General features: G+C 30.9%; 1 protein-coding gene and 1 long non-coding RNA gene across 2 annotated transcripts in view; one reads left to right on the plus strand and one right to left on the minus strand.

The window, feature by feature from the left end:
* LOC129966702 (uncharacterized) overlaps positions 1-26753 on the plus strand; it is a 133722-nt gene that overhangs the window by 63509 nt on the left and 43460 nt on the right. The window lies entirely within an intron of this gene.
* The window catches only part of LOC129966698 (sodium-dependent dopamine transporter-like), a 69952-nt gene that overhangs the window by 25456 nt on the left and 17743 nt on the right, over positions 1-26753 (minus strand). The window contains exons 2-4 of the mRNA XM_056081218.1: positions 12045-12179; positions 4550-4811; positions 2998-3136 (exon numbers count right to left, since the gene is read on the minus strand). Coding sequence (XP_055937193.1) covers positions 2998-3136; positions 4550-4811; positions 12045-12179 — 536 coding nt within the window. The remainder of the gene's footprint in view (positions 1-2997; positions 3137-4549; positions 4812-12044; positions 12180-26753) is intronic.

Genomic DNA, 26753 nt, shown 5'->3' on the forward strand with positions numbered 1-26753 from the left:
GACCCTGGCCGAAGCATTTTAGCCTTTCATAATTAATAATAATATTCATAATTTTTCTTTTGTAAATGTATTCATATATTATTCGCATTTAAATCATTTTTCCTATCATAATATTAAGTACTTTATTCTCCATAAATATTTATCAATCTCTTGTCATTGCTAAATGTTGCCCTCGAAACCTTAAAAGTTTTGACATAAACACGCATTTGATATAGATTATATAACTATAAACACTAAAGCTATTGAAAAGCTGTCTTATTAAAATCCAATGGAGAAAAATTTAATGGTAATTTTCGAACTATTTATATTTAGAAACAAATTCAAATGAAGTACATCTAAAAATGGAAACTTGAAATAACATTTTCTCTATGCTTAGTATTTCTATCTTATTATTATTTTTTTCATTTTCATGTTTTAAAAGTGCTTAGCTCTCTTTTTATATTTAGAACAAATTAATTATTTTAAATTTTTAATATGTTTATCAGTACATGTATAGTAAAACTGTGTTTGCAATGCAATTATTTAATTATTCGATTTTTTTATATGAAAGGTAAAAGAGGAAATATTATTAACTTTCTTCACTTGCCGCTTACCTTACAGTAAAAAAACGTATTTAAACTAATGTTAGGTGTATGCAGAAATGCCTTGGTGCAAGGGGAGGTTTTAGATCACTGCGTCAATACATGAGTGCGTTAATGCAATTTTTTTAAAGACTAAATAATGTTTGTCTTTATTAAACCTCTGATGAATGAATTGAGAAGTAAAAAAATAATATCTTGCCCTGGTTGCCACTGAACCTAACATTCAATAAAGTAACCTTGCTACGCCACTAGATGTACGGATGCTTTTTTTAGTTGAGGTTTTTCTTAGCCATATATTGGTCGATTCATTACCTGGAATACCATTTAATTTGGCAAGGAAACTAATAACCAAGAAAAAAAATTAGTAAAAAATAAGAATTAGTTCTGGAAATCGCCGATAAAAGGAATTCCTTGCTTATATCAGTAATCGTATATAAAACTCTCAAATGCAATTAAAAAATAAATAGAATGCATAAAAAAGGCAGAAATGCCATTGCTATAATAGACACATTATATATATATATATATATATATATATATATATATATATATATATATATATATATATATATATATATATAAATTACGTGTCACGTTGTTTGTCCGCGATGGACTCCTAAACTACTTAACCGAGTTTAATCAAATTTGCACACCGTGTGAGTTTGATCTAACTTAAAAGATAGGATAGCCCTTTTTTTGAATTTTTAATTAGAATTTTAATTATTAATTAAAAATTAACTTTCCCGCCAAAAACATCTTTTCATTTTCCCCACCGCCAAATGAGTACGGCTTCAGTTTTTTCCCCCAGCAGTCATGAGGCTAGGCTTAAGATTTTTCTGCTGATTATTTGAAACGATTCTATTTATTTTCTTAATGTTTGATGCATTTAAAATTAAACATTGTTAATGAATCGATATTTCAGATTCATTCTTAGGTATTTTTGAATTAAAATAAAACAGAATAAAGGAAGTTAAAAATTTCTTATCTGCATATCGTTACCCCAACTGGCGTAGAAAAACTCACGCATTTGCGTTACCGTGACTGGCGTTGAAAATTCACGCATGCGCATTGCGTTCTGATTGTGGACATGACAACCATTATCAACGGATAATTTAAATTATTTTTAAGTTAGTTGCATGCTTTTGTAATTAAATTGCATATATGTTAGTTATATATTTTTTGTATACGCTTATAGTTTTAAGTACATCGTTTTTTTAGTTTTTTTTAACCTGTTTTCAACCGATTATTGTAAACGATTCGTTTTATTTTCTTAGTGTTTGATGCATTTAAAATTAAACATTGTTAATCAATCGGTCTGGTCATAATGAATCTGAGAATATTTTGTTGACAAATTCTTGAAATATTACATAAATTAGGATAGCTATTCTTTAGTGTCCATAAAGTTTAAACGCTCAGTGACTGTTTTCAGTAATCATATTATAAAAAAATACTTTGTTTCAGTAAAAAATATTATTATATTAATTGCAGATTAATCCTTTTCCACTTTAATTTATAGTATAAATTCTACGGGAACTAACAGAAAATTAGAGAGATACATATTACGTTATGACTGAAGGCGTTTATAATATTATGAGAGAATTATATGACTATCAAAATTTGAAGTTTTAAAATATTTTGATGAAGAAGCTATTAAAGTAGGAATTGCATAAAATATTTAATTATTAAAATTTTAACGAACATTAAGATTGGCGAACCGGCCGGTCGCCAAAGGCGGCTAGTATATATATATATAATATATATTAAACAGATAGACACATCAGTAACGCAAGAATAATGTTTTATTACTAGAAAAATATTTATTTTAGTCGAATTACTAGAGTTGCTATCTAATATCTAATCTTGAATTTGCGTTGTAAGGTTAAATCTGTATTTCGTGCAATCAGCTTCATATTTGCTATTCTGGCAACTTTTGGTGGTAATTGCTTAGATTTGTTTTATAAAACCTTTTTCTCCATGTATTTATTAATCGTTTTACCCAAATTAATGGCATAACTTCTTTTATATAGGTTTACAAGTGAGTGTCAATGCAAACGGCAGTCTAACGGACTAAAAAGTAATAACTTGGTTTTTAGCATCCATGCATTGTACTGAACAATTTATTTCAAAAAAAAATCCAAAAAAAAAAAAAAAAAAAGACTTGAAATACAATATTAACATTTGAAAAAGAACAACGGTTTTTAAAATTTAAAATATTATTTTAAATTGGAATATCAACTAGATGTTGCTCAAAATCAATATATTCTCTTACAGAAATGCTCTAACTTGACTGTTGGAACAATAACAGCGTTGTTATAAAATAAAATAATTGTTGAAAAATATGACGTATCTCTTTATTATTTATAGTTTAAGTTTATTTAATAATCACACTCTGATTTGTTCAAAATGGTGAATATACCTTTCCTGATGTACTGATGCCTTTCCAAAGGCTGAAGTAACAAATGAGGTAGACTGCTGCCAAGCACAAACACATCTCCCATTTGATGTGGCCCAAGTCATCGATTCCAGAACTATTTTGTAGCTCTAAGACTGCACGACTGAAAAAATAATCACTGAAATTTATTTACACTGTAAAATAATAGTGTATTAATATCATTTTGGTTTTTAAAATACCTGCATCTTGCGTCTTCTCTGTATTTTTGTTTAATTTAAAATGTTATACAAAAAAGATTATTTATCTTTCAATAATTGTACTGGGTCAGAAAATTCTCAGTTTCATGGTAGAATGTCGGGCCATACATATAAGGAATTTTTTATCTTTCTTGAAGCATTGTTTCAAATCAGGTATTAAAGTCTCTGAAGTTGGTCATAACAATCATGCGGTTAAAAAAACCATATAGCTTGTAAGTGGTATCACACACCTTAATGAAAGTGATCACATCAATTAAAGTGATCTGACACTTGAAATTAACTATAAATATATCTCTGAATTTCGAGAGGAGAGAAAATTTAGAAGGAAATCCACTCACTAGCCAGGAGAAAAGGCTAGGATTTATGGTCATTATGTCTTCAGGAATGCATGAGCTACAAAAACTGATCAGTCGCGTGGGAGCTCTTTTCCAGTAATATAGTGCTAGATATCACACGTCTCGAATGATCAAACATAAGTTGTAAGAATTTCAAAGAATCGAACTTTCCACTTATACTATGGATCTTGTTCAATCGTAAATTTAGGTCAATGGTATCTTTCTTTCTTATGAGTCATCTACATCTTTCTTTCAAATGTTGACTAGTCAGAAAAAAGGTATAGAGATATTTGCGTTTACAAACTGAATGTAGCCGACAATGGATCGTCTGTAGTGAATAGCTTATAAGCCAGTTAACAATTACGCTGCACGCGCAACTGCTTTTGTATCATGGTCATGTTACTGGACTGCAAACCACAAGGTCCCAGGTTCTATTCTCGCTCATCACAACCCGCTACATTGGTGACCTCGGACGATGAACTTTCAACCTTCGTACAGCTGTTGTGGTGCCATCTACCCACAACCAAAGTCGTCAGATTCACTTGACGCAGCAACCACTCACCCACGCAACGCTCGCCATAACGCTTGGCGCTACTTAAATGGGTACAGGCGCATTAGAATCAACAGCTGATGCATCACCACTCAACAGCCATATCGTTCGTCTCACCTCCGACTCACTGGGGGGAGAGTCTGTAGTGAATAGCTTATAAGCCAGTTAACAGATATGCTACCCGAGCAATTAGTTTTGTACCGTGGTCATGTTACTGGACTGCGAACCACAAGGTCCCAGGTTCTATCCTCGCTCATTCAAATCGCCACACACGTCCAAAAGCAATTGAAGTCTTGACATATGTTTGATTAATATATATTATCAACTATCTTTTTAATATTTTTTTTAAAGTTGTAAAAAGACCTCGCCATCACCCTGCATATCAAACGGATTCTATGAAATAACCATTTAAAAAATGAAAAAGTTGTACTTACTTGAAATACTCTTCTGCTGGTGATGTCCTTGCTTGCTGAATGTTTTCATCGGTATCACTAATTACGATCTCGTTGGTTTTATTCAGTAAATCGACTAGCGATGTCATCTGCCTACAGTTTGGTGTGTTCCAAGGGTTGTTGCAGGTGGTCCAAGGCAACACGCTGTTGAATGAAGCAACAAAGAAGTACAGAGACCAAGCTATGATTACGTTGTAATAGAAATCTACGTAGAATGCAATGAGAACGACAGCGTATCCTATACCTATGGCAGGAAAGAATATAGAAGTGAAGGCATTCAATTAGTATGCATGATGACAGTAAAATAACTTTCATTGATATACGAACAATTATGCAAGTATCAAGTGAGAACGAAATTCGACGTACAGATATTTCAAAGTATCAGCTCCAAAGTGAAATCGACATAAAAATCGAAATTTCATGATTATAATTATTATTTTCGCAAGAACATTTCGAAAAGAATAAGTAGTAGCACCTTACAGCTTTAATGCATTATTAATCAACTTGCTTATTAAAAATCCATTAACTGCTTCGGAACAAATATTGTAACGCGGAAGACACATAAGTAATAGGCAAAGGTAATTAGTAACGCTTAGGGGAAGACAAGTTGAATAAATGCGAAACGTAGTAATTTTAATTAAGTAATTTATATCATGAAACATTTTAACCTTTACGTATTTTGAGGATGATCAACAAATGTGATGCTATGAAGAGTGTATTTATGTTGAATGAAAATCTAATCTGCATACTGTATCTGATTTGAAAGAGTCTGTGGTGAAAAGCTTATAAGCCAGTTAACAGCTACGTAACACAGGCAATTGCTTTTGTATTGTGGTCTTGTTACTCGGCTGCGAACCACAAGGTCTCAGGTTCTATCCTCGCTCGTAACAATCTGCTACATTGGTGACCTCGGACGATGAACCTTCAACCTTCGTACAGCTGTTGTGGTGCCATCTACCCACAGCAACACAAAATCGTCAGATTCACTTGACGCAGCAACACAAAAAGCCGTCAGACTCACTTGACGCAACAACCACCACTCAGCCACACACGCTCGCCATAACGCTTGGCGCTACTCAAATGGGCACAAGCGCATTAGAATCAATAGCTAATACATCACCACTCAACAGCCAAGTCGTACGACTCACTGGAGGGAGAGTACTGTGGTGTAAAACTTATAAGCCAGATAACAGATGCGATACACAAGCAATTGCTTTTGTATTGTGGTCTTGTTACTCGGCTGCGAACCACAAGGTCCCAGGTTCTATCCTCTCTCATAACAATCCGCTCAAGACTATCAAATATATTGTTCAATAAATACATTTTGCCATAGTTTGTCTTGTATTGCCATCCACTATTTCTCACATGCGAAGACATTTGTAAAAATAAATATTTGAAGTTTTAACAGCAGTAAGAGGAATCTGCGCAATTTTATTGATGATCCTTATTTTATGATGAGAAAACAGCCAGGTGTTTGTATTTAATTTTCAAATAAATTAAATACAAAAAACAGATTTTCTATTCATTTATCTGTGTATATGAACACGGTGTCACAAAAGTGCTATAACAGACAAATGAAATCTATATCATCACTTCTAATTTATCGGTGCTTAGGCTTCAAAATTTTAAGTTTGTATGAAATTTTGGACTTAATTAGTAAAGTAGCCCAAAAATTGTTCGCCAAACACCTAAGAAAACCAAAAATTTGAAAAAATTCATCTACAAAGAAATTCCATGTTCTCTTTATTATAGTATTAAGCTAAATGTAATGTGGTCCATATTGTATAAATACAAACAACTAAGGGGGAAACACTGCCTTATGTTTAATTCATTACCTAGAAGCCACCCAATATACCTTATGTAGTGTGGGTGCTAACAAGTGCTGCCTCTTTTTACACGCATAACAATAATATTTTACCTTCTTCAATTTTTTTCGTTCCTTTATTTCTATGCAAAAAGTTGTAACATTAAAAAGTAACCACTGAGTGAGAAAGTTAAGCATCCATCATCATTTCACGGTCCCTTAATATTTTAAAATATTCACTCCACAAATTTCTGGATATGGCATTTTTTTCCGCTCTGCAAACCTCGTTTTCAATCTAGTTCCATCCAGTTTCATCCAAAAAAGTAGGTGTAAAACGGAAAAAGCAATCTGAAATAATGACCGCCTTTATTCATAACAGTCAAAATATTTATGCTGCAAGGCCGTAAGACCCGAAAGGAGGGAATCTTTTATGCCATTAAAAGAGAAAAACCATTTGTCACGAAGAAAGTTAGCGTGAAGATGACACATTCATCTTGATGGCTTGTTTTATGACTAGGTAGTGTCTGACTTTATTAGAAGCAGCAGTGACTTCACTAGAATCGAAAGTGAGAGACGAGGAATGGAATCTCGGCGTATATAACTGAAGTTTAAAAAAAATTCTTACAATGCAAGATAGATTAACTGTATATAGGGATTGCAATACCGGACCAAAATTTCAATACCGGTATTCGGTATTTTCTAGATCTTGATACCGGTTTTAATACCGGTATTAGAAATTTTAGAAAAAGGAAGAAAACACAGTTGTTTCTTTGTTTTATTTGCCAGTTTTATTAGAAAGGTTAAATATCACAAAAAATAATTTGTAACTTATAAATTATAACATTATAGAAAGAATCAAAAAAAAAGTAAAGGAACAACTTATTTATTTAAATCACAAAAAAATTATAAATATCGCTATTCAGTCTGTGGTACTATTACAAATTTTTGAAATGTGATCTTAAAAAACATAACGCATCAATTGTACTGTCATTAAGCCTGAAAAGTAATTTTGTGCAAAAATTACTAGCTGTCGTAAACGCTCTTTCGGCATCTACGATAGTTAGTGGTACTATTAGCCATGCACGATATACTTTTTCCAAGTATTTACCTCTAAATCCCTCATCTTCAAATAAATCAATTTCTCGTCGGAAGGTTTTGGATATAGCTGATTTCTGTATTGTATTTTGGTTCTTTGAAATTTTCTTATTTATCGCTAATTCTAATTTTTGTTCAAGAGACAATTCCTTTTCACTATCGACATTAGTGTCATCATAATCTTCGATAACTGTACCGAATTCTTTTGAATGTGGATAGGTTTGTGGGTAAATAATTTTAAGAAAATTTACTCTAAACTTAATCAGATTTGAATTGGTTATTTTCTTTTCTTCTTTTCATTTTCATTTTTAAAATCATTATAATTATGTAAATACCATAAGAAATTTTCTATTTCGATATGCCTTTCTTCCCTGCAATTTTTCATTGTAATATATAATCTAATGATGTGGGCTGTTAGGAGTAAACGGTTCCAACGTGTTTTAAAATTTCATATTAACATATATTCTGTTTTATTTTCAGTTAGTATGTATTTTATTAATATGTCATCTTTTATAGGGGAACGTTTAAATATCTTAACAATTTTTCGAACATTATAAATTATAGGAAGTAATTCTTGATGGGTTAATATTTCATCCTCATTAGCAATATCTTATTCAACAATTACATTGTCCTTATATTCATTGTCAATATCACTGTCACTCTTACTCTCTTCAAAGTTGGAATTCGAAGTTTCTATAACCACAGTATTTGGATTCTTCTGTTCTTTATTTTTTTTGGTATAATACATCTATTTCTCCTGAATTCCGTGAGCATAGCATAATTGCTGATTTGCACCAATCAACTTTCCAACTTTTTTAATAACTGTTGCTCCATCAGTCATTATGGATACAATTTCTTCATTCACGGATAATCCATGTTTCGCTCATTTAGATTTAAGCAATTAATTAAGCTATTAATTATTTAATTAATTTCGCTCGTTAGGGAGACATAAAAACAAAAACTTATACTATTTTGCTATGTTGGCGATCCTTGAACATATAGTGGAGACAATTTTAAAAATTTCTAGTAAATACCGAAAAACCGGTATTTAAACTTGTGAATAGCGGTATTACAAAATTGTACAAATGGCTCAAAATACCAGTATTCGGTATCCCGGTATACCGGTATTGCAATCCCTAACTGTATATTGATAATTAATTAATACATTTTCTTTAAGTATCAATATATTAATTAATAGACCAATGTTCATTTTAATATTTTCATATACAAAAAAAATTCAGTATTCTTAGTAAATCTACGTAGCAAAAAATAATTAAAAAAAATATTCGTATTTATAAATTTTAACTGATCACTTATGTATAAATTTCATATTTCTATTAATTATTCCATTCTATTCTGACTGTAACCATCAATGGTGTAGTGAAGGGTGGGCAAAGAATACTCCAGATACTAATCGCAAGAAATGTCTCGAAAATAATATATTATAATTTACCAATCTTAACCGACCCTCGGGGGGGCACCTCGAAATGAGGATGAGATGCTTCCGGCATGGTGGTTGGATCTCGCCACCCTGGAGGGCACACTAATAGGTGGGGGATCTGGCTCCTCCCATCGATGACGGGACGTACTTCCTTCGGGGAGGGTTGTACCGTGGCCGGTGACGGCCCTTAGGACTCAACCACAGTTCCCGCCAATTGCTGTTGCGGCGGTCCGGTCATTCAGTTTTATGGTTTAAATCCGTGTGCCTTAGGGCGGGTCGGAGAGTTAGATGGTTGACTTACCAATCTTAACCATTTAAGCTTTAAGTGCGAAGCGCTTTTTTCCCCCGTTAAATAACAATAAGCCTTTTGGTCGTCCGAAATCTAACCAGCCGTCATATAGAATCCAGATCATCAGTCAATGAAGATGTCAGAATCCATCAAAAGCGTCTGTAGAAGAAGAACATATACTCTTGCATTTACCGTTAAACGCGATGGTCAAATAATATCCACGTCTTTGAAGATGATGGATTCGAAACCTAATCTACTGAAAATAAGTTGCATTTCTGATTCTGGTGGGAGTCATATCTGTTGTAAGGCAAATGACTTACCGTAAATGTGAAGGTGACATTAAGAAATTGGGATGTCAGTTAAAATATTGTTCATTTTTCATAAGACAACGGTTTAAAATACCATGTTCCGTTGTAATATAGCTTTCAAAATAAGAACTTAACAATCATTAGCAAGTAATTTCGATTATAAAAGGTTGACCATGGAATGACTTTCTCTGTTTAAAGACATCTGTAGCTGAAACTTATGCACTGAATCAGACCAAGCTTTACACTCTTATGAAGAATATGGGGGGGGGGGACATCAGGAGAAGAAGGAAGAAGAAAAAGAATCGCTTTCCCAAAAGAAGAATCTCTCTCAAACGAAGAAGAAATATCAGAAATAACAAATGCCGAAGAAAAGGTCAGCAATGAAAATGTTTTCTGTGCACTAGGAAACACTATTAACCCTATTGATGATTAACAAAACATTATTTTCTGTATTTTTATATTGCATGCTATTTATTTATGTGCATTTTTATCGCTCAAACATAACTGAAATTTGCATAACACATTGCTCGTGCACTCATCCTGTGCACATCTTTATCGATAACTCATCGTGCACATCTTTATTTCCGATAACGTCAAAATCTCTCCTGTCGATGATTCTTGCTATTAATTTTAATTTTAATTTTTCCATATAAAAAATAAAAAGTGCTTTCATCGTTAAAACTATTTTTGAGATTTTGATTAATTTCTAAGTTTCAGACTTCATTGAATCCGCAACAACATTTTTCATATTATGTCTGTCTGTCCATGAACGCGATAATCCAGAGCTAAATGGATGAAATCTGATGTATAGACTTAACACCAGATTTATATATTTCTATCAAATTTTGAACTAAATCCTTTCAGCGAAAGTCTATTTATCTGGTTGTCCGAGTACAAGTGAACGTAACTACAATATATGTAAACAGCCAGATAGGTGAAATTTGGTATACAGCTATAGCATATAAATAGTTAGATCTGTATAAAAGTTTGGACAATGGGGGGGGACAAACAATGGTTTGACAGTCTGTTTTCTGTACTTGTCCGTGCATGTGTGCGCTGTAACTCAAAAATGCTATAACTTAAATAAATGGAATTTCGTACGTGAACTAATGATTAGAATTTAAGCTCTACGTCAATTTTCTTTCAATCCGTAAGAAAAAAAAGATGTTCAAAATACACATTCGATTTTTGGGTACTTTTTTGTTAACTGCACGCAAGAGATTAATAGCCAAAAAGTTGGGCATTAGTTTCAGCAAAAATGTTAGATTAACGCGAACGATTTATCTTCGTGACTGTTATTCGTTAATGCCGTGGAAGGCATTCGTCATCTTATACTCAGACTTCACGATTTTATGCGGGGGTAAAGAGAATATGCGATAGAGAGTTTTGAGTAGATTACTCCCATTGTTTTTTTTTAATTTCATCTTATTTGTTTGTTTGTTTGTTTAATTAATACATTTTCTCATGCATGTGTATAAAATCTAATTTTTATTTATTAATTCTATCTGCAAATACTTCCAGAGGTAGAAAGTTATTTTATACTCTTTTTGTATTTCTCATCGTATCATGTTTCGGGTGTAGGAAAGCTAGTGTCGAGTTTGGATAAAAGTACAGTGCAACTTATGATGCTAAATCCTCATATCAAGTAATGAGTTTTTAAATCTTCATACTTATGGCAAATTCTGATGAGGCGTGCCGGTATGAGGCGAAAATCTATTGTGCGGAACTCCTGACTGAGCATCAACCTCGTTTCAAACCGATTTTCAAAATTCAGAGATTCGTATCTCTTAATCTTTGTGCCGCTTCAAAGAAGACATTAATCTAAAAGTATAGTTTCATTTACTTGCTTATAATGTTGTTGTTGTTACTAATGGCACTTGTAGTTGACAAGCCCACTTGACGAAGTCAGCGAATCAAACCGAGATGAGCGTCTCTTGTTTATCAGTAGCACTATCTAGGACAAAGAGCACGATTTAGCTATTCATGCGTCACATTTGTTTGCACAACCCCTTTTTACATGGGGGGGGAAGCACATTCACACACCTTACAGATAGAACACAGAAGAGGAACAACCATGCCCGAACCGGGACTCGAACCCGGGGCTCCCAGATCTTATAAAGTTCCTAGATCTAGGATCGTGAGATATTTTTTTCGTTAGGAGGCCGATAATGAAACGAAAATTAAATATATATTGCTAAAAATAACAAATAAAAGATGAGACTAAAATGAAGAAAGCATATTCTCATTTATAATTAACTAAATGTCCTCCAAGCATAGATCGTGGTTGAAATCGATGCCGACCTGGTGATACGACATTTAAAATTATACAAAGAAACCACCAAAATTATATATATGTATATATTTATTAAATATTTGAAAGATTGTTAAAAGTTTCTTATGCATAACGGCATATTTAGGTAAAACAATTTGTTTGATGGTTTATCTTAAAAATCTTCACTACAATGCAAAATTATTCAGCGTAAATTTCATTTTTATGCAATATAAATAAAGTGTATTGTATCGGTAGAATTCCCACCCACCTTTAAAGAGAGGTACTATTCTTCCCCAACAGGTGATGGCTCCTTTCCGGTTGTACTGTCCTAAGGCCAACTCCATGTAGAAAAGAGGTATGCCACCGACGGCCAACATTATTACGTAGGGGATGAGAAAAGCTCCTAGAAAAGAATGAAATACTTTGAATTTATTATACATTGAATAGTATTATAGAATAAAATACTTCGAATTATATAACATGGAAATTTCTCAAAAGAGGACATATCTAAAACATCTTGGAATCTATAAATCGATTAATAAACGTTAATGCATGGTGTGTATGCTTAAGAGAGTGAGATTATTATCAAATTTGACATATATATATATATATGCACACAGGATTTGAGTATGCCATTACAGCATTTTTTAGCATTTTATTTTAATTAAAATTTAAAAACTGAATAAAACTTCAGAAGGTGTTTGTAATTCAATTTTTGAGAATTATATCGCTCAAAAATCTTTTTTTCTGCTAGCAATCAATGTCTATTTTTCACTGATAGCAATTAATGTCCATTTCTTTTAGAATTCTTTTAAAAAAAAATGTATTTTTTTAGAGAATTTTTAACAATACTTTTCAATGCTGCACTGAAGTTTAAACCATTTCCATTGTTTGCCGCGATATTTAACAACGTATTTTTATATCAGTGTCGAAATTTCAAGAATTTAAAGTACCCACTTATTGTTCCATAATCTTAGGCAATCTTACTAGCTTTTTTTTTTTTTTACTTTCTCATCATATTTCTGCTTTTATGTATATGTGTGTCGGATTTATTAATAATATCCTTTAAGATATTGAGATAAAATATCGATATATCAAAAAAAATAAATAGTTATTCTTTAGTTTTCTTAAAGATTTGTTCAATCCAATCAAGATACTGCCAGATGCTAAAGTATTACAAAATACAAATGATATGTATCGTATCCTTTTAATCTTGTAATCGATAGCCTATTTTCTAGGAGAAATAATAAAACGAACTTACCGCGTTCAGGCAAAGTGTATTAGATATTCGATAAAGCGGCGACTACATTTCTATGTAAATGTAATGTCATATGATAATCTTGAAGAAGGTTCATGCACTTAATAAACAAAACAGGAAAATAGCAGGTCTTCAATATCTGTCCCAATTTGATGTTAAAAATACCTCATGTGTCTGTATAGTTGAAATATGTGTATTATGCTAAATCTATGTAATGCATATTATTTGGTGTATCCCTTTTCTCTTACTTAATTCACTAGCAAAATACGCTTGTAATGGCACGCTTTTACATTTTTGTTGCTCTATTGCAAAACAACATGCATGTTTTAGACTTGCCCACCCTTAATTTTTAGCTAAATACCTTTCAGTCACCTTGTAAATAAAGCGTAAATTCTTATCGTGACATACAGTTCCAGCTGTAAAATTATTTTAATGATGGTATAAATTATATTTTAAGTTGTGTGAATCAATAATCATGGTTCTAAAAAAATATCGAGATCTAACTTTTTATACCGTTCCCGAGTCCTATCAATTATCTATACTTATATAAAGCTCAGTGTGTGTGTGTGTGTGTGTGTGTGTGTGTGTGTGTGTGTGTGTGTGTGTGTGTGTGTGTGTTGGCGCTCTAAAGGCCAAATCGTTCGACCTACTGCTACCAAATTTGGCACATGCATACCTTGGAGGTCGGGAATGTGCACCTGCGCTTCCTTTTTTTTAAATTTTAATTATTAATTAAAAACTAATTTTCCCGCCAAAAAATCTTTATTTCCCCACCGCCAAATGAGTAAGGCTTCAGTTGTTTTTTTTCCCCACGCTAAAAAGAACAGGCTTAACATATTTTCGGTCGATTATTTCAAACGATTCTGTTTATTTTCTTAGTGTTTGATGCATTTAAAATTAAACATTGTTAATAAATCGATCTTTCAGATTCATTCTGAAGTACTTTTGAATTAAAATAACACAGAATAAAGGAAATTTAAAAATTTCTAATCTGCGTAGCGTTACCCCAACTGGCGTAGAAAATTCACGCGTTTACGTTAATATAATTAGCGTTGAAAATTTACGCATGCGCATTGTGTTCTGATTGTTGAGAACTAATTTCAACGGATGCGGACTTGATTCTGTTCTGATTGTTGCCATGACAACGTTATCAATGGATGATTTAAATTATTTTTAGATTAGTGCTATGCTTTTGTAATTAAATTGTATTTATGTTAGTTATATATTTTTTTGTATATGCTTATAGTTTTAAGTACATCATTTTTTAAGTAGTTTTTTTAAAACTTTTCGACCGATTATTTTAAACGATTCGTTTTATTTCCTTAGTGTTTGGTGCATTTAAAATGAAACATTGTTAATGAATCGATCTGTTCATGATGAATTTGAGAAAATTTTGTTGACAAATTCTTGAGATATTACATAAATTAAGAAAGATATTCTTTAGTGCCCATTAAGTTTAAACGCTCAGTGACTCTATTATCAGTAATCATATTATTAAAAAAAATGCTTTGTTTCAGTAAAAACTATTATTATATTAACTGCAGATTAATCATTTACACTTTAATGTAAAGCATAAATTCTACGAGGGGTAACAGAAAATGAGAGAGGTACATATCACGTTATGACTGAAGGCCTTTATAATATTATGAGTGAATTATATGACTATCAAAATTTGAAGTTTTAAAATATTTTGATGAAGAATCTATTAATGTAGGAATTGCGTAAAATATTTAATTATTAAAATTTTAACGAGCATTAAGATTGGCGAACTGGTTGGTCGCCAAAGGCGGCTAGTGTTTAATAAAATGCTCTCGCTGCTGTAATCTTTTAAAAAATAAAACTTCCGCTATTCTACAATTAAAAATAATTGAGTTTTGAAACATTGGAAATCTCTATTTTAGAAAATTTTACATTTGTAGTGAAAAGATATTCATGGTATTGTGCAGATGAAAACACCGGTCTTGGGGAATCGAATTTAACCAAATTTTTTTTCTAGATTCCCCATCACAAGACTCACAAAACATCAAATTACACACACATACTTAACATGGAAGAATAAAATATCACATAGTTTCAAGTTGGCTAGTGAATTATCATAAAGTAGTGATGCCTCTCCTATGAGCGAAAGATACATATACTCCGTCTATACTATACATATACTCCGTCTGAAAGTGTCATCTAGGGGCAGGTGTGGAGAATAGACATATATATATACCATTGGCTACACATCTAAATCTGCGACCTCGATAACGATCTGAACGGGGTTTTTTTACAAATTGTAATTACATATTAACTTATTACTAAGTCCTTACTTTTTCGAATATTTTACATGAGGAGATATCATAAATATTTTGAAAAAAAATTTAATGCATACTTATTTTTTCTTAAACATTCTTTTCTATTCTATCTATTTCTATTCTATTTTCTATCTCCATTTTTTAAAAATTCTTTTTATTTAAAAAATACTCTAATTTGCGAATTAACATTTTATAAGACTATCTTTTGCGTACGATTTAATAAAAAAAATTATACTTTTATTTGAAATTATAATTTTAAATATCAGTGAGGAAATGTACACAGCTCAGCTGCTCATAAATGAAAAAAGGAAATTTTTATATTTCTAAATGCAAACGATAATTATGGCTTGCAGAACACACGCCAGCTGTCAACACGTAAACGGAAATTTAATTTTCATTCTTTGAGAGAATTTATTTTTTATTTGTTTAAATATTTTTTTCATTAAAAAATGTCTGTATGTCAAATCTTTTGTTACTGTAATTTACATTTTGTGCGTTTGTACAGTCGTCAAGAACAAAAAAACAAAAAAAAAGGAACACCTTTGTAACTTTGTTATTTATTATCGCTTCTTCACTAATTTGGTATCCATAGAAATGAATCAAAAGAACAAGTTTGTTCCAAACAGAAAACTGATTAATCAAATTGATTAAAATAATTAAATGATTACTATCTCAAAATTTTTCCATTAGGCTATCATTTTGTTGAATCAAGTTGTCATCAGGAAATTAATCTCTCAATAAAATCTTATGGGATTCTGATGATAAATTTTTGAGTGGCATGGCTCTAAACAAGAAATATAAAAGAAAATTTTTTAAGTCAATTCCTACTTTCGCAAGAATTGAACTCGGATTCTTCACCTCCACGTGAAAAATACTGAAATCCTTGCATTTTACCGATTGAGCTACAGCCTGTTGATTTCAATTTTCCTTACAAACTGCTAAAACTCCATTTAAAGGATTAAAAATGAATTAAATTTAATAATTAATTAATTAATATTTGAAAAAAACTGTATCAACATCAAATGTCATCCACTGCAAGTTTAAAAAAAATCTATTTGAACTTGAGTGGATGAATAAAAAGTATTTTATTAACGATTGAAAATTTGAACAAGATATATAAATATATATAGGGAGAGTGTGAACTGATAGTAGGAATTGAAAAACATTACCAATATTAAATGAGTTTTATGAACTTGCAGAGATATCTAGGTAACTATAATACGTATCTGAAAAAAAATTTCACTCGCTGATAAGAAATCATCATATTTTATAAAATCATTAAATCAATGTTATAAAATAACATAAATTTAAAATTTTTTATGAATTTTTAAACATCAATATGAAAAAAGTGAATTGTAAGATGGTAGCATTTTTATATTGCAGCAAAACTGACATGCTAATCCAAAAAAATTGTGCGCATATCTCACAATTAAAATTATAAATTAAAATTAACAATTAATTAAATTAAATTATAAGCAATTAAAAAATTAATTAAAAATAATAATTAAATTATAAATTATAAACAAAAATTATAAAATTCTCACAGTCTATTTGCAACGACCACTTTTTAGGAACCATATATTGGATTTATTTGTATTCTTTGTTCTTCATCTCATAGCCTTTTCGAGCCACGTACTTTTCTCATCAATATATTTGGAAATAACATCATTGGATATGAAAGTCCTTGTGAATGGCCTCCACGATCATCAGATCTAAGTTCAATAGATTACTTCTTTTGAGATTACTTAAAAAAATGAAGTATACGAAAGAGCCTCCACGAATCGAAAATATCTGATAATCCGAATCATTTTGTTATAAATCCGTTACAACAACTCTATTGAATAATGTATAAGAAGAATTCATATCATGTGTACGTTTTTGTATTTCACCAGAAGGAAATCCTTTCGAGAAAATATTAGCCTAAAGTGAGTTTCACTTTCAGTTTTTTGAATTGATTACAACTGTATTTTAAATATTATTTTATTTTGCAATAAAATTGATTTAGTTTATTCCATCATTGAATTTTTAATTGAAAACGCTGTATTATATTTCTGTTGTTCTGGATGTACAAGTTGGATATTATTTCATATTTTTCTTTTGAATATATAAACCATTAATAAAACGCAATGATATATTTAGTATCCTCCATACATTTCATATTTTCAAACTGCTGCTTAAAATAAATTTTTAGACTGTCCCCATTTAGGCTAAACATCTATAATTTGTTGAATTCTTGTCATAAAACAACATTACTCTTTTATGTTATGTTTTAGGGTATCAACCAATTTTTAATAAATTATAAGATCAAGGAGGCATCTAAAATATTTATAAATTCCAATTTTTTATATGTTAATTTATTGACTCAAAGGCCGGCGTCCTGGCTTAGGGGTAGCGCGTCTTCCCCGTGATCTAGGCGTTCCGAGTACTGGTTCGGGCATGGTCGTTCTCTTCCTTGTGTCCTCTCTGTGAGGTGCGTGAATGAGCCCCCCCCCCCTGTAAAAAGGGGTTGTGCAAGCGAGTGTGTGTGTGCTATCTTCATTTGAGCTAGAAGTTAGACTTCTGCCCTCGGGTGCTCAGGGGCCTTTACCCTCCGAAGCTACTGCGCAAAAATTTGGCTTAAAATTGTCACACGACAAAAAAAATGACTCAAATATCATAAAATACAATTCTTAATATCATTTAATGCATTTTTACTTTCTCGTATACGAAATAGAGAGGAAGTATTACTTTGTCAAAAAATTCGAACTCGAGAAATTGAAGAATATTTACGTATCAGAAAACACATTTTCGACATCATGTCTACCTATGAACCAAATAACTCAAAAATACTTTTACTGAAATTTTAGGAAACAGAATTTCGGCCATATTTTTAGATTCCTGTCAAAATAATATATTCATTCAAAATAATAATATATACTCTATATTCAGGCTGGATGTTGAAGAACAAGTGAACTCTGTAACCACAAAACGTAAAAGGCTAGATTTATAAAAATTTGATATCCAGGTTTAGCATCTAAAATATAGATACTAAACAAATTTCGAAGCAAATCTACCAAGCGATTGACAATCTCTATATATTTTCGCATGCATTTAAATGCAATGACTCATAAAACAATGATTTATATCAATGAAATTCGATGTGACGTCTTGTGATTACAACTGTAATTCCGTATAAAGTTTTGGGGTCAGTTGGCCGGCCCAAAGGCGTTAAAAATACATATTCTTGTAACTAATTGAGTAATAATATTAGATTCATGCAATAGATTATATTCATAGATCATGATAGATTATATTTATAGATTATATTCATAGATCATGATAGATTATATTCATAGATCATGATAGATTATATTTATAGATCATGATAGATTATATACATAGATTATATTTATAGATTATATTCATAGATCATGATAGATTATATTCATAGATTATATTCATAGATTATATTTATAGATTATATTCATAGATCATGATAGATTATATTCATAGATCATGATAGATTATATTTATAGATCATGATAGATTATATACATAGATTATATACATAGATTATATACATAGATTATATACATAGATTATATTTATAGATTATATTCATAGATCATGATAGATTATATTTATAGATTATATTCATAGATTATATTTATAGATTATATTCATAGATCATGATAGATTATATTCATAGATTATATTTATAGATTATATTCATAGATCATGATAGATTATATTCATAGATCATGATAGATTATATTCATAGATTATATTTATAGATTATATTCATAGATCATGATAGATTATATTCATAGATTATATTTATAGATTATATTCATAGATCATGATAGATTATATTCATAGATTATATTTATAGATTATATTCATAGATCATGATAGATTATATTCATAGATTATATTTATAGATTATATTCATAGATCATGATAGATTATATTCATAGATCATGATAGATTATATTTATAGATTATATTCATAGATCATGATAGATTATATTTATAGATTATATTCATAGATCATGATGGACTATATTCATAGATCATGATGGACTATATTCATAGATCATGATAGACTATATTCATAGATCATGATAGACTATATTCATAGATCATGATAGACTATATTCATAGATCATGATAGATTATATTCATAGGTCATGATAGATTATATTCATAGATTATATTTATAGATTATATTCATAGATCATGATAGATTATATTCATAGATTATATTTATAGATTATATTCATAGATCATGATAGATTATATTTATACATTATATTCATAGATTATATTTATAGATTATATTCATAGATCATGATAGATTATATTTATACATTATATTCATAGATTATATTTATAGATTATATTCATAGATTATGTTTATAGATCATGATAGATTATATTCATAGATCATGATAGATTATATTCATAGATCATGATAGATTATATTCATAGATCATAGATCAATCATCCACCAATGCAATTTTAGATGGAGGAAAGGGGATAAAACCTATATTTGACAGTACGCGAGAGTCTTTCGTAGAGAACATTCCATGTATTCCAGTTGAAGATATATGTCTATTACTAACGGCTTAGCCATTAGATATTGGGCCACGCTAATTTGGACATTTTGTATTTGTTGCTGTGAAAGTATAGTATCCGGCAAATGTCAATATTCTCCGATGAATGCCAATATGTACACAATCGCCTTTTGAAATTTTCTGGTGGGTAGTGATGACATTCATTCAAAAATGTTGACATTCCCTAATTTCGATCTTTCACATAAATGAGTATTTAAATTTTTAAAAAAAATTTATTGATTTCTTTATCTTATTCTTCTTACTTTCTCTTTTGTCGGGTTTGCACTCAGCCAGTTATAAGACGGCAAGTAGGCAGCGCATGCGCAGAAAAACTGAAAAATGCTGTTCGGTCATTAGCATATTTTTTGAAATATGATATCTTAAATTCTAATTTGTACAGACACACAATTCTAGTTGGAAATGATGCCTAATATTAGTCTTCATGTTGCCTGCCTCAATCAAGTTATAAAAATATATAGTTTTTTTTAACAATTTTTTCATCAACAATGAATAGAAAAAGCGAGATTATTTCTGTTATTTTAACTTTTAAACAGCTATTAAAAATTTATTTCTATAAATATAACTTTAATTGAGGCACAAAACATCCGCTATCTCATACAAATTATTTTGATATATAAATAATTGTATTTGGTTCATTTCTTGTTGAGTTATGATTGTTTGAATGAAGCAACATAGTGGAAAAATATCATTCTTCATAAAATGAGTTTTAAAAAAAAACCGTAACTAGATATTTTAATGAAAGCACCTCAAGAAAAATAATTATAACTCGAGAAATATTTCGAATATTGACAAAATCTTGGTATCGTTTGAAAGGCTAAAGGATCATAGAACATTATTCTATACTTATAATAAAGCTCAATGTTTGTGTGTGTGTGTGTGTGTGTGTGTGTGTGTGTGTGTGTGTGTGTGTGTGTGTGTGTGTGTGTGTGTGTGTGTGTGTGTGTTGGCGCTCTACAGGCCAGACCGTTTGACATACAGCTACCAAATTTGGTACATGTATACCTTGGAGGTTGGGAATGTGCACCTGGTGTTTCTTTTTTCGAATTTTTAATTAGAATTTTAATTATTAATTAAAAACTAACTTTCCCGCCAAAAAAATCTTCCATTTTCCCCACCGCCAACTTTTCGGCCAAAAAAATCTTCCATTATCCCCAGCGCCAAACGAGAAAGGCTTCAGTTTTTTTTTCTCCCAACAGTAATGAGGCTAGGGTTTCAATTTTTCGGCGGATTATTTCAATCGGTTCTGTTTATTTTCTTAATGTTTGATGCATTTAAAATTAAACATTGTTAATTAATCGATCTGCTCATAATGAATCTAAGAAAATTTTGTTGACCAAGTCTTGAGATATTACATAAATTTAAAAAGATATTCTTTAGTGCCCATAAAGTTTAAACGCTGAGTGACTCTATTTTCAGTAATCAGATTATAAAAAAATGCTTTGTTTCAGTAAAAAATATTATTATATTAATTAAAGATAAATTCTTTCCACTTTAATTTAAAGCATAAATTCTACGGGTGCTAACAGAAAATGAGAGAGATACATATTACGTTATGACTGAAGGCCTTTATAATATTATGAATGAATTATATGATAATCAAAATTTGAAGTTTTAAAATATTTTGATGAAGAAGCTATTAAAGTAGAAATTGCATAAAATATTTAATTATTAAAATGTTAACGAACATTAAGATTGGTGAACTGGCTGGTTGCCAAAGGCGGCTAGTAAGCAGTAAAAAAATATTCTATATTTTGAACGATTTTCGAAGTTTCAAGTGTGTACATACACCTTAATAAGGTGTGATTATCATTTTTCTTTATTATAGTACTCAACACAAGACTTTCATAAGTGAAAATAAGATTCAGAGCATTCGTAGTTTTTTTTGTCTTATTCAAAATTCACAATTTTAAGCAGAAATGGAGAGAGAGATAACCCCCTTTATTAGAAGGTATGTGAAAAAGTTTCGATAAGACCACTCCCACTGGTTATTTAAAATAGGATGCAACCCAAAAGAGGAAAAAACAAGATAAAATTAGAAAAGAAGATGTATTAATTAACAGAGAACATTTTATTATGCTTTGTAACGATGGATAGATACTGATCTGGACATAAAGCACTGAATATGACAAGAGAAACATGAAAATCTTTTTGAACGAGGAACTTGTCATAGTCCGATAACAGTCTATTTGTTTAGATTACACGGTTGTGTCAACTTTTCTGGGTTTCTGAGCACTTATTTGCTGCAAGTTCATTAAGTCAGGGATGACAGCACTAAGCGTATTTATTATTTTCTAGAATTACTTCTGAGTTCGAAGCTTAAAAATGTCAGAAACGAGTCGTATTACATAAGGTTTTTTGAAGGACAAACAAGCAAAAATTTTGTTTCCATTTTGCATCGCGATTATCTACAATAGAACTATTTCAGCGTTTAAAACTTGCTTTTCAAAGAAGTGTTTAATGGTAATTTATATTTCTAACCATTAATATATTTAATTGGTTAAACAAACGGATACCAAACATTCTATTTAAAAAAAAAGTTATTTTTTTTTAATTCCAACAATAGCGGGTCGAAATCATACTGATGGTCATCTTTAGATACAAATTTCTACTATTTCACTTAAATTATTACTTATTCTATGAATTCGTCATATATTAGAAATATTCTAAAGCAAATAAGAAATAAATCAATATTATGGAGTGAATAAGTGTATAATAAAGCGAATTTTGGCGAATTCGCAAAATGTTGCATTCAGTAGGAAAAAAAAGGAATTTAAGAAAAAACCAAAATGTAAAAAAAAAAAAAAAAAGATTCATTTTGATTAAAAAGATTTCATTTTCATTTTTAAAAAAACTCAGCATTTCGGGCTCAAGAATTTTTTATACATTTTAAAATCTAAATATTAAAATCGATGAAATTAAGTTTATTTATATTAGCAACTTATACACAACCCGATTTTTTATGTATATGTTTATTTAACAGCAGCGGTGGTCTCTCCTAAACTTTCTCGCATATTCTTTAATAAACTTGTCATGTCAGACAACATCTTACATGGCATTGGCGTACAATAGTTACGAAATATTAACATTTGGCATGAATCTATCGCGACATCTTTGGCAAATTATTTGGCATTTAATTCCTAACTCAAGATTAACATTAACCAAAAACCGAATTATGTTTTAGGCACGCTTTTCTCAACCGATTAAAACCAAAATTTGAGACAAAACTGCACTTATAGTCACAAGTTTAGTTTAGTTATTTTAACGTCCCGTTTTAAAGCAACACTAGGGCTACTTTGGGACGAACCTCGTCATTTTGAACCGCGGTCAGATGATTAGGACGACATCTGAGCTGGCATCCCCTTCTCCTCACCACACCATCGGGAGGACGTTTGGTCATGACGGATTTAACGTGCAACAGACCCCCTTACACGACAGTTCTTCGGTGGAATCGGGTCACGAACCTGAAACCCTCCGGTTCCGAAGCCGAGACCTTACCACCAGGCCACCGCGGCTCCATCTGAAACCCTACAGCTCACGAGTCGAGACCTTACCAACAGGCACCGCGGACCACTTATAGTCACAAAACCCCGTACCAAATATGATATATTTAAATCATTGCGTTATCGCGTTTAGATGTTCCAGAAAGTTCAGACCAACAGAAGATCAATTCCTTATTGGATTTGGCTCAAAATTTGATAGCTATCTACACTATAAATGTTAAATATGTATACCGAATCTTATCTATCTAGGTCTCTTTGTTATGTAGTTATCGTGTTAACTTATATTCAAACAGACATTTTCTCTGATCCTATTTTACTCAAAATTTGATAAACAAATTTTGTGTAAAAACCATATACCAAATTTCAAAAGTGTAGCTCAAAGCGTTTGTGAGCTATCTCTGTCACAGACAGACGGATGGGCATTTTCTAAAAATGTGCTTTTCGATCTCAGGGAGGTCTAAAAAGAGAAGATTCATCAAAATCTCAAGTTCGAATTCTTTGATGATTACTGTACTTTCTCTATACTAAGTAAATGAGAAAGTAAAAAGAAAACCTCAGCATTCCGAGCAGATGGATTTTTTTTCTTAGATCTCAAAATACATCTGAATCTTAAAATTGAAGAAATTGAGCTTCTTTTTTTTAACAATTAATATTCTAACCAGCCGCTTTATATGCATCTTTATTTAGAAAGGGGAGAGAAATATGTATATTTTGGGCTGTACAAGTCAAATTACAAAGTAAAGTTACCGAGAGTACAAACTTTCTTTAGAAGGGAAAAATATGCACCCCCAACTTTTTTTTTTTGGGGGGGGGGATTTTAATAAATTACAGTTAATCGTGTGTTAAGTATATTACCTAAGAATAACTTTTACACCATTTTAAAATACAAAAAGAGAATTTAACGACATTAATTTAATTATCTGGTAATTTTCCCAGAATTTTATGAATATTTTTCGGCATAATTTTTAATAATGCTTGTTATTGTTGCGATGATATCATAAAATGATTAAACATTTAATTACATAATTTTCTTCCACTGCTAAAATTATAGAAGAAAAGAAAGATTTTGCTTATTCTGCGTAGTTTACATTAAAAATTTAAAAAGAGGAATTTACAGTATTTACCGGATAATCTATTTTTTTTAATTATCACTAGATAGATTGTCCTGCTAGTCACGATTTAAATGACATTGAGACATATCGGAACAAATTCCATTAGGAAGATCAGTGTACACAATTAACAGAGCAGACTTCAGTTATTAAAATAGCATAAAAGCTTAAAGATAATTTGTTTCGTTAACCATGTACATCCTAATTTCCATAAGATACTTTATTGAAATGAAATACTTCCAATATTTATGACGAACCAGTTATCCACCACTGATGGATAGCGAGAAATTAGAATATAAAGTTACAATATCGCAAAAGGCAACGCACGATTAAAAGATATATGTTTTTAATTGTATTGTGAAATCAAAGGGATACTTGTATGCAATCTTAATTATGTTGGCGAAACTTTGTGATTTTTCTCCAAGAATAGCGGAGAACGTATATGATATCGAATATATGAAATCTATATAAAATTGAATTTCTCGATTTATTCTCAGTTTGAACTAGAAAGTGTTCTCATGTGACTTAATTCCATCAGGAAGGTTATATAATATAATATAATATAGTATGCACGCAATAAATGGAATAGTTACAAAGCTATTAAAATAACACGGCTTTAATATCAAACATTATTTGAACATCAACAATATCTAGGTATTGTTACAAATCTGTAATTTTGCTACCCGGCACAAATAGTGTCACCATTAAAACCCTTTGTAAGATCTGTCCTGTGCGTCAATGACCTGAGAGCTTGGCGACCATTTGGCGACTTGGCGACGAATTTGGCGACTAAATGGATACTACTAGAAAGTTCGAGAAGCTTCACGATCCATCCAGTAGGAACTAAGATACACCTAGGTACGCCCTGATTGGTCTGAAGATTCAAGCCCCGCCTCCCGGAGCTATAAAAGACCGCGGGCACTCTGAAGTTGTGTGGATAGTGAGAAGTCGTGTGTATTGTAAAAAGTTGAGTGTGAGATGAGTCGGAGTCGCCGACAAATAAAGGTCTTGGAGGATTAGACAGCAAGGAAGCTGCTGAACTATAGCAATTAAATGCGTTACATTATTATAATTGATTAGCGGTATTTGTTGTAGAAGAAAAATTTTGTAACAGTATATTAGAAATGAATGGTTGATTTGATGCTAATTCAAAGTAGCTACATCTAAGAACTCATATAAGAAAGTTTTATTTGAAAAAAACTGAAAATATAATAGCAAAGAAGAAGTCCATATCATTTTCTCAAAGGATTAAAAATTTTGGCTGCATCACATCGGTCGAAAAGAGAAATTTATAAAGATTAGTCTCATAGTGATGACTTCAAGTGAAAATCTCGTTAAAGAATCACTGTCGCAGCAGAAATGTGCTGAGAGTTATTCTCTTTCTCTAATTAGAAATACAGCTGGGAGACATATAATGAAAAGAAAACAATTCATAAAAGAATTTTGATTTTATGATATATATATATATATATAAACACCATAAAATATCTCTACTATCAAGTTTGCAATCATTCCATAAAGAAGTTAAATTACGGCAGCTCAAATCGTGCATGTAACTTGGTGAGAAACTGTTGAATGCAATATCCAGCGGCAGAAAAAAAAATGGATTTAAAATGGCAATGACAGATTTGCATATTATTGACATGATTATTACAACGAGCTGCTGCGGACAGCGTGGTAGGGAGAAACTGATGGCACATACGTTTTTTTTACGATTGTCAGACAGACATCTCTAATTTTCTTCATCAGTGATGAGGAAAGCGCTCAAATCAAAAACTAACAATGGACATTTGTCACCATTTGTTGTTTGATAAGATTTTAGATGAAAAGGTTTAGGTTCTTCGTCACAACAATTTTCAATCTATATCTTTAAATCTTTGGCATAGTAGTGTAGGTGGTGATGTCAATTATGATGTGGCCATTCATAATTTTTGATTTGAATCCCACAGAAAATATGGAAGTAATTCTCGCGCGATCAGTTCTTCAAAATGGTACATGGTATTCTTCAACTGAAGAATTGAAATCGACCGATAAGGATGCTTGTTTCGAACTACGAAATAATACATTTCTGCTATTGATAAAAAAAATCATGAACTTCAACTAAGTCAATTTAAAGGAACTATAAGCATATTAATTTTTACTTGAGCTTAATAAATGTCAAGTGTCTTTAAAATCTTGACACTTTTATTTTTGCATT

The sequence above is a fragment of the Argiope bruennichi genome, chromosome 4 (assembly GCF_947563725.1).
Source record: "Argiope bruennichi chromosome 4, qqArgBrue1.1, whole genome shotgun sequence".
NCBI lineage: Eukaryota > Metazoa > Arthropoda > Arachnida > Araneae > Araneidae > Argiope > Argiope bruennichi.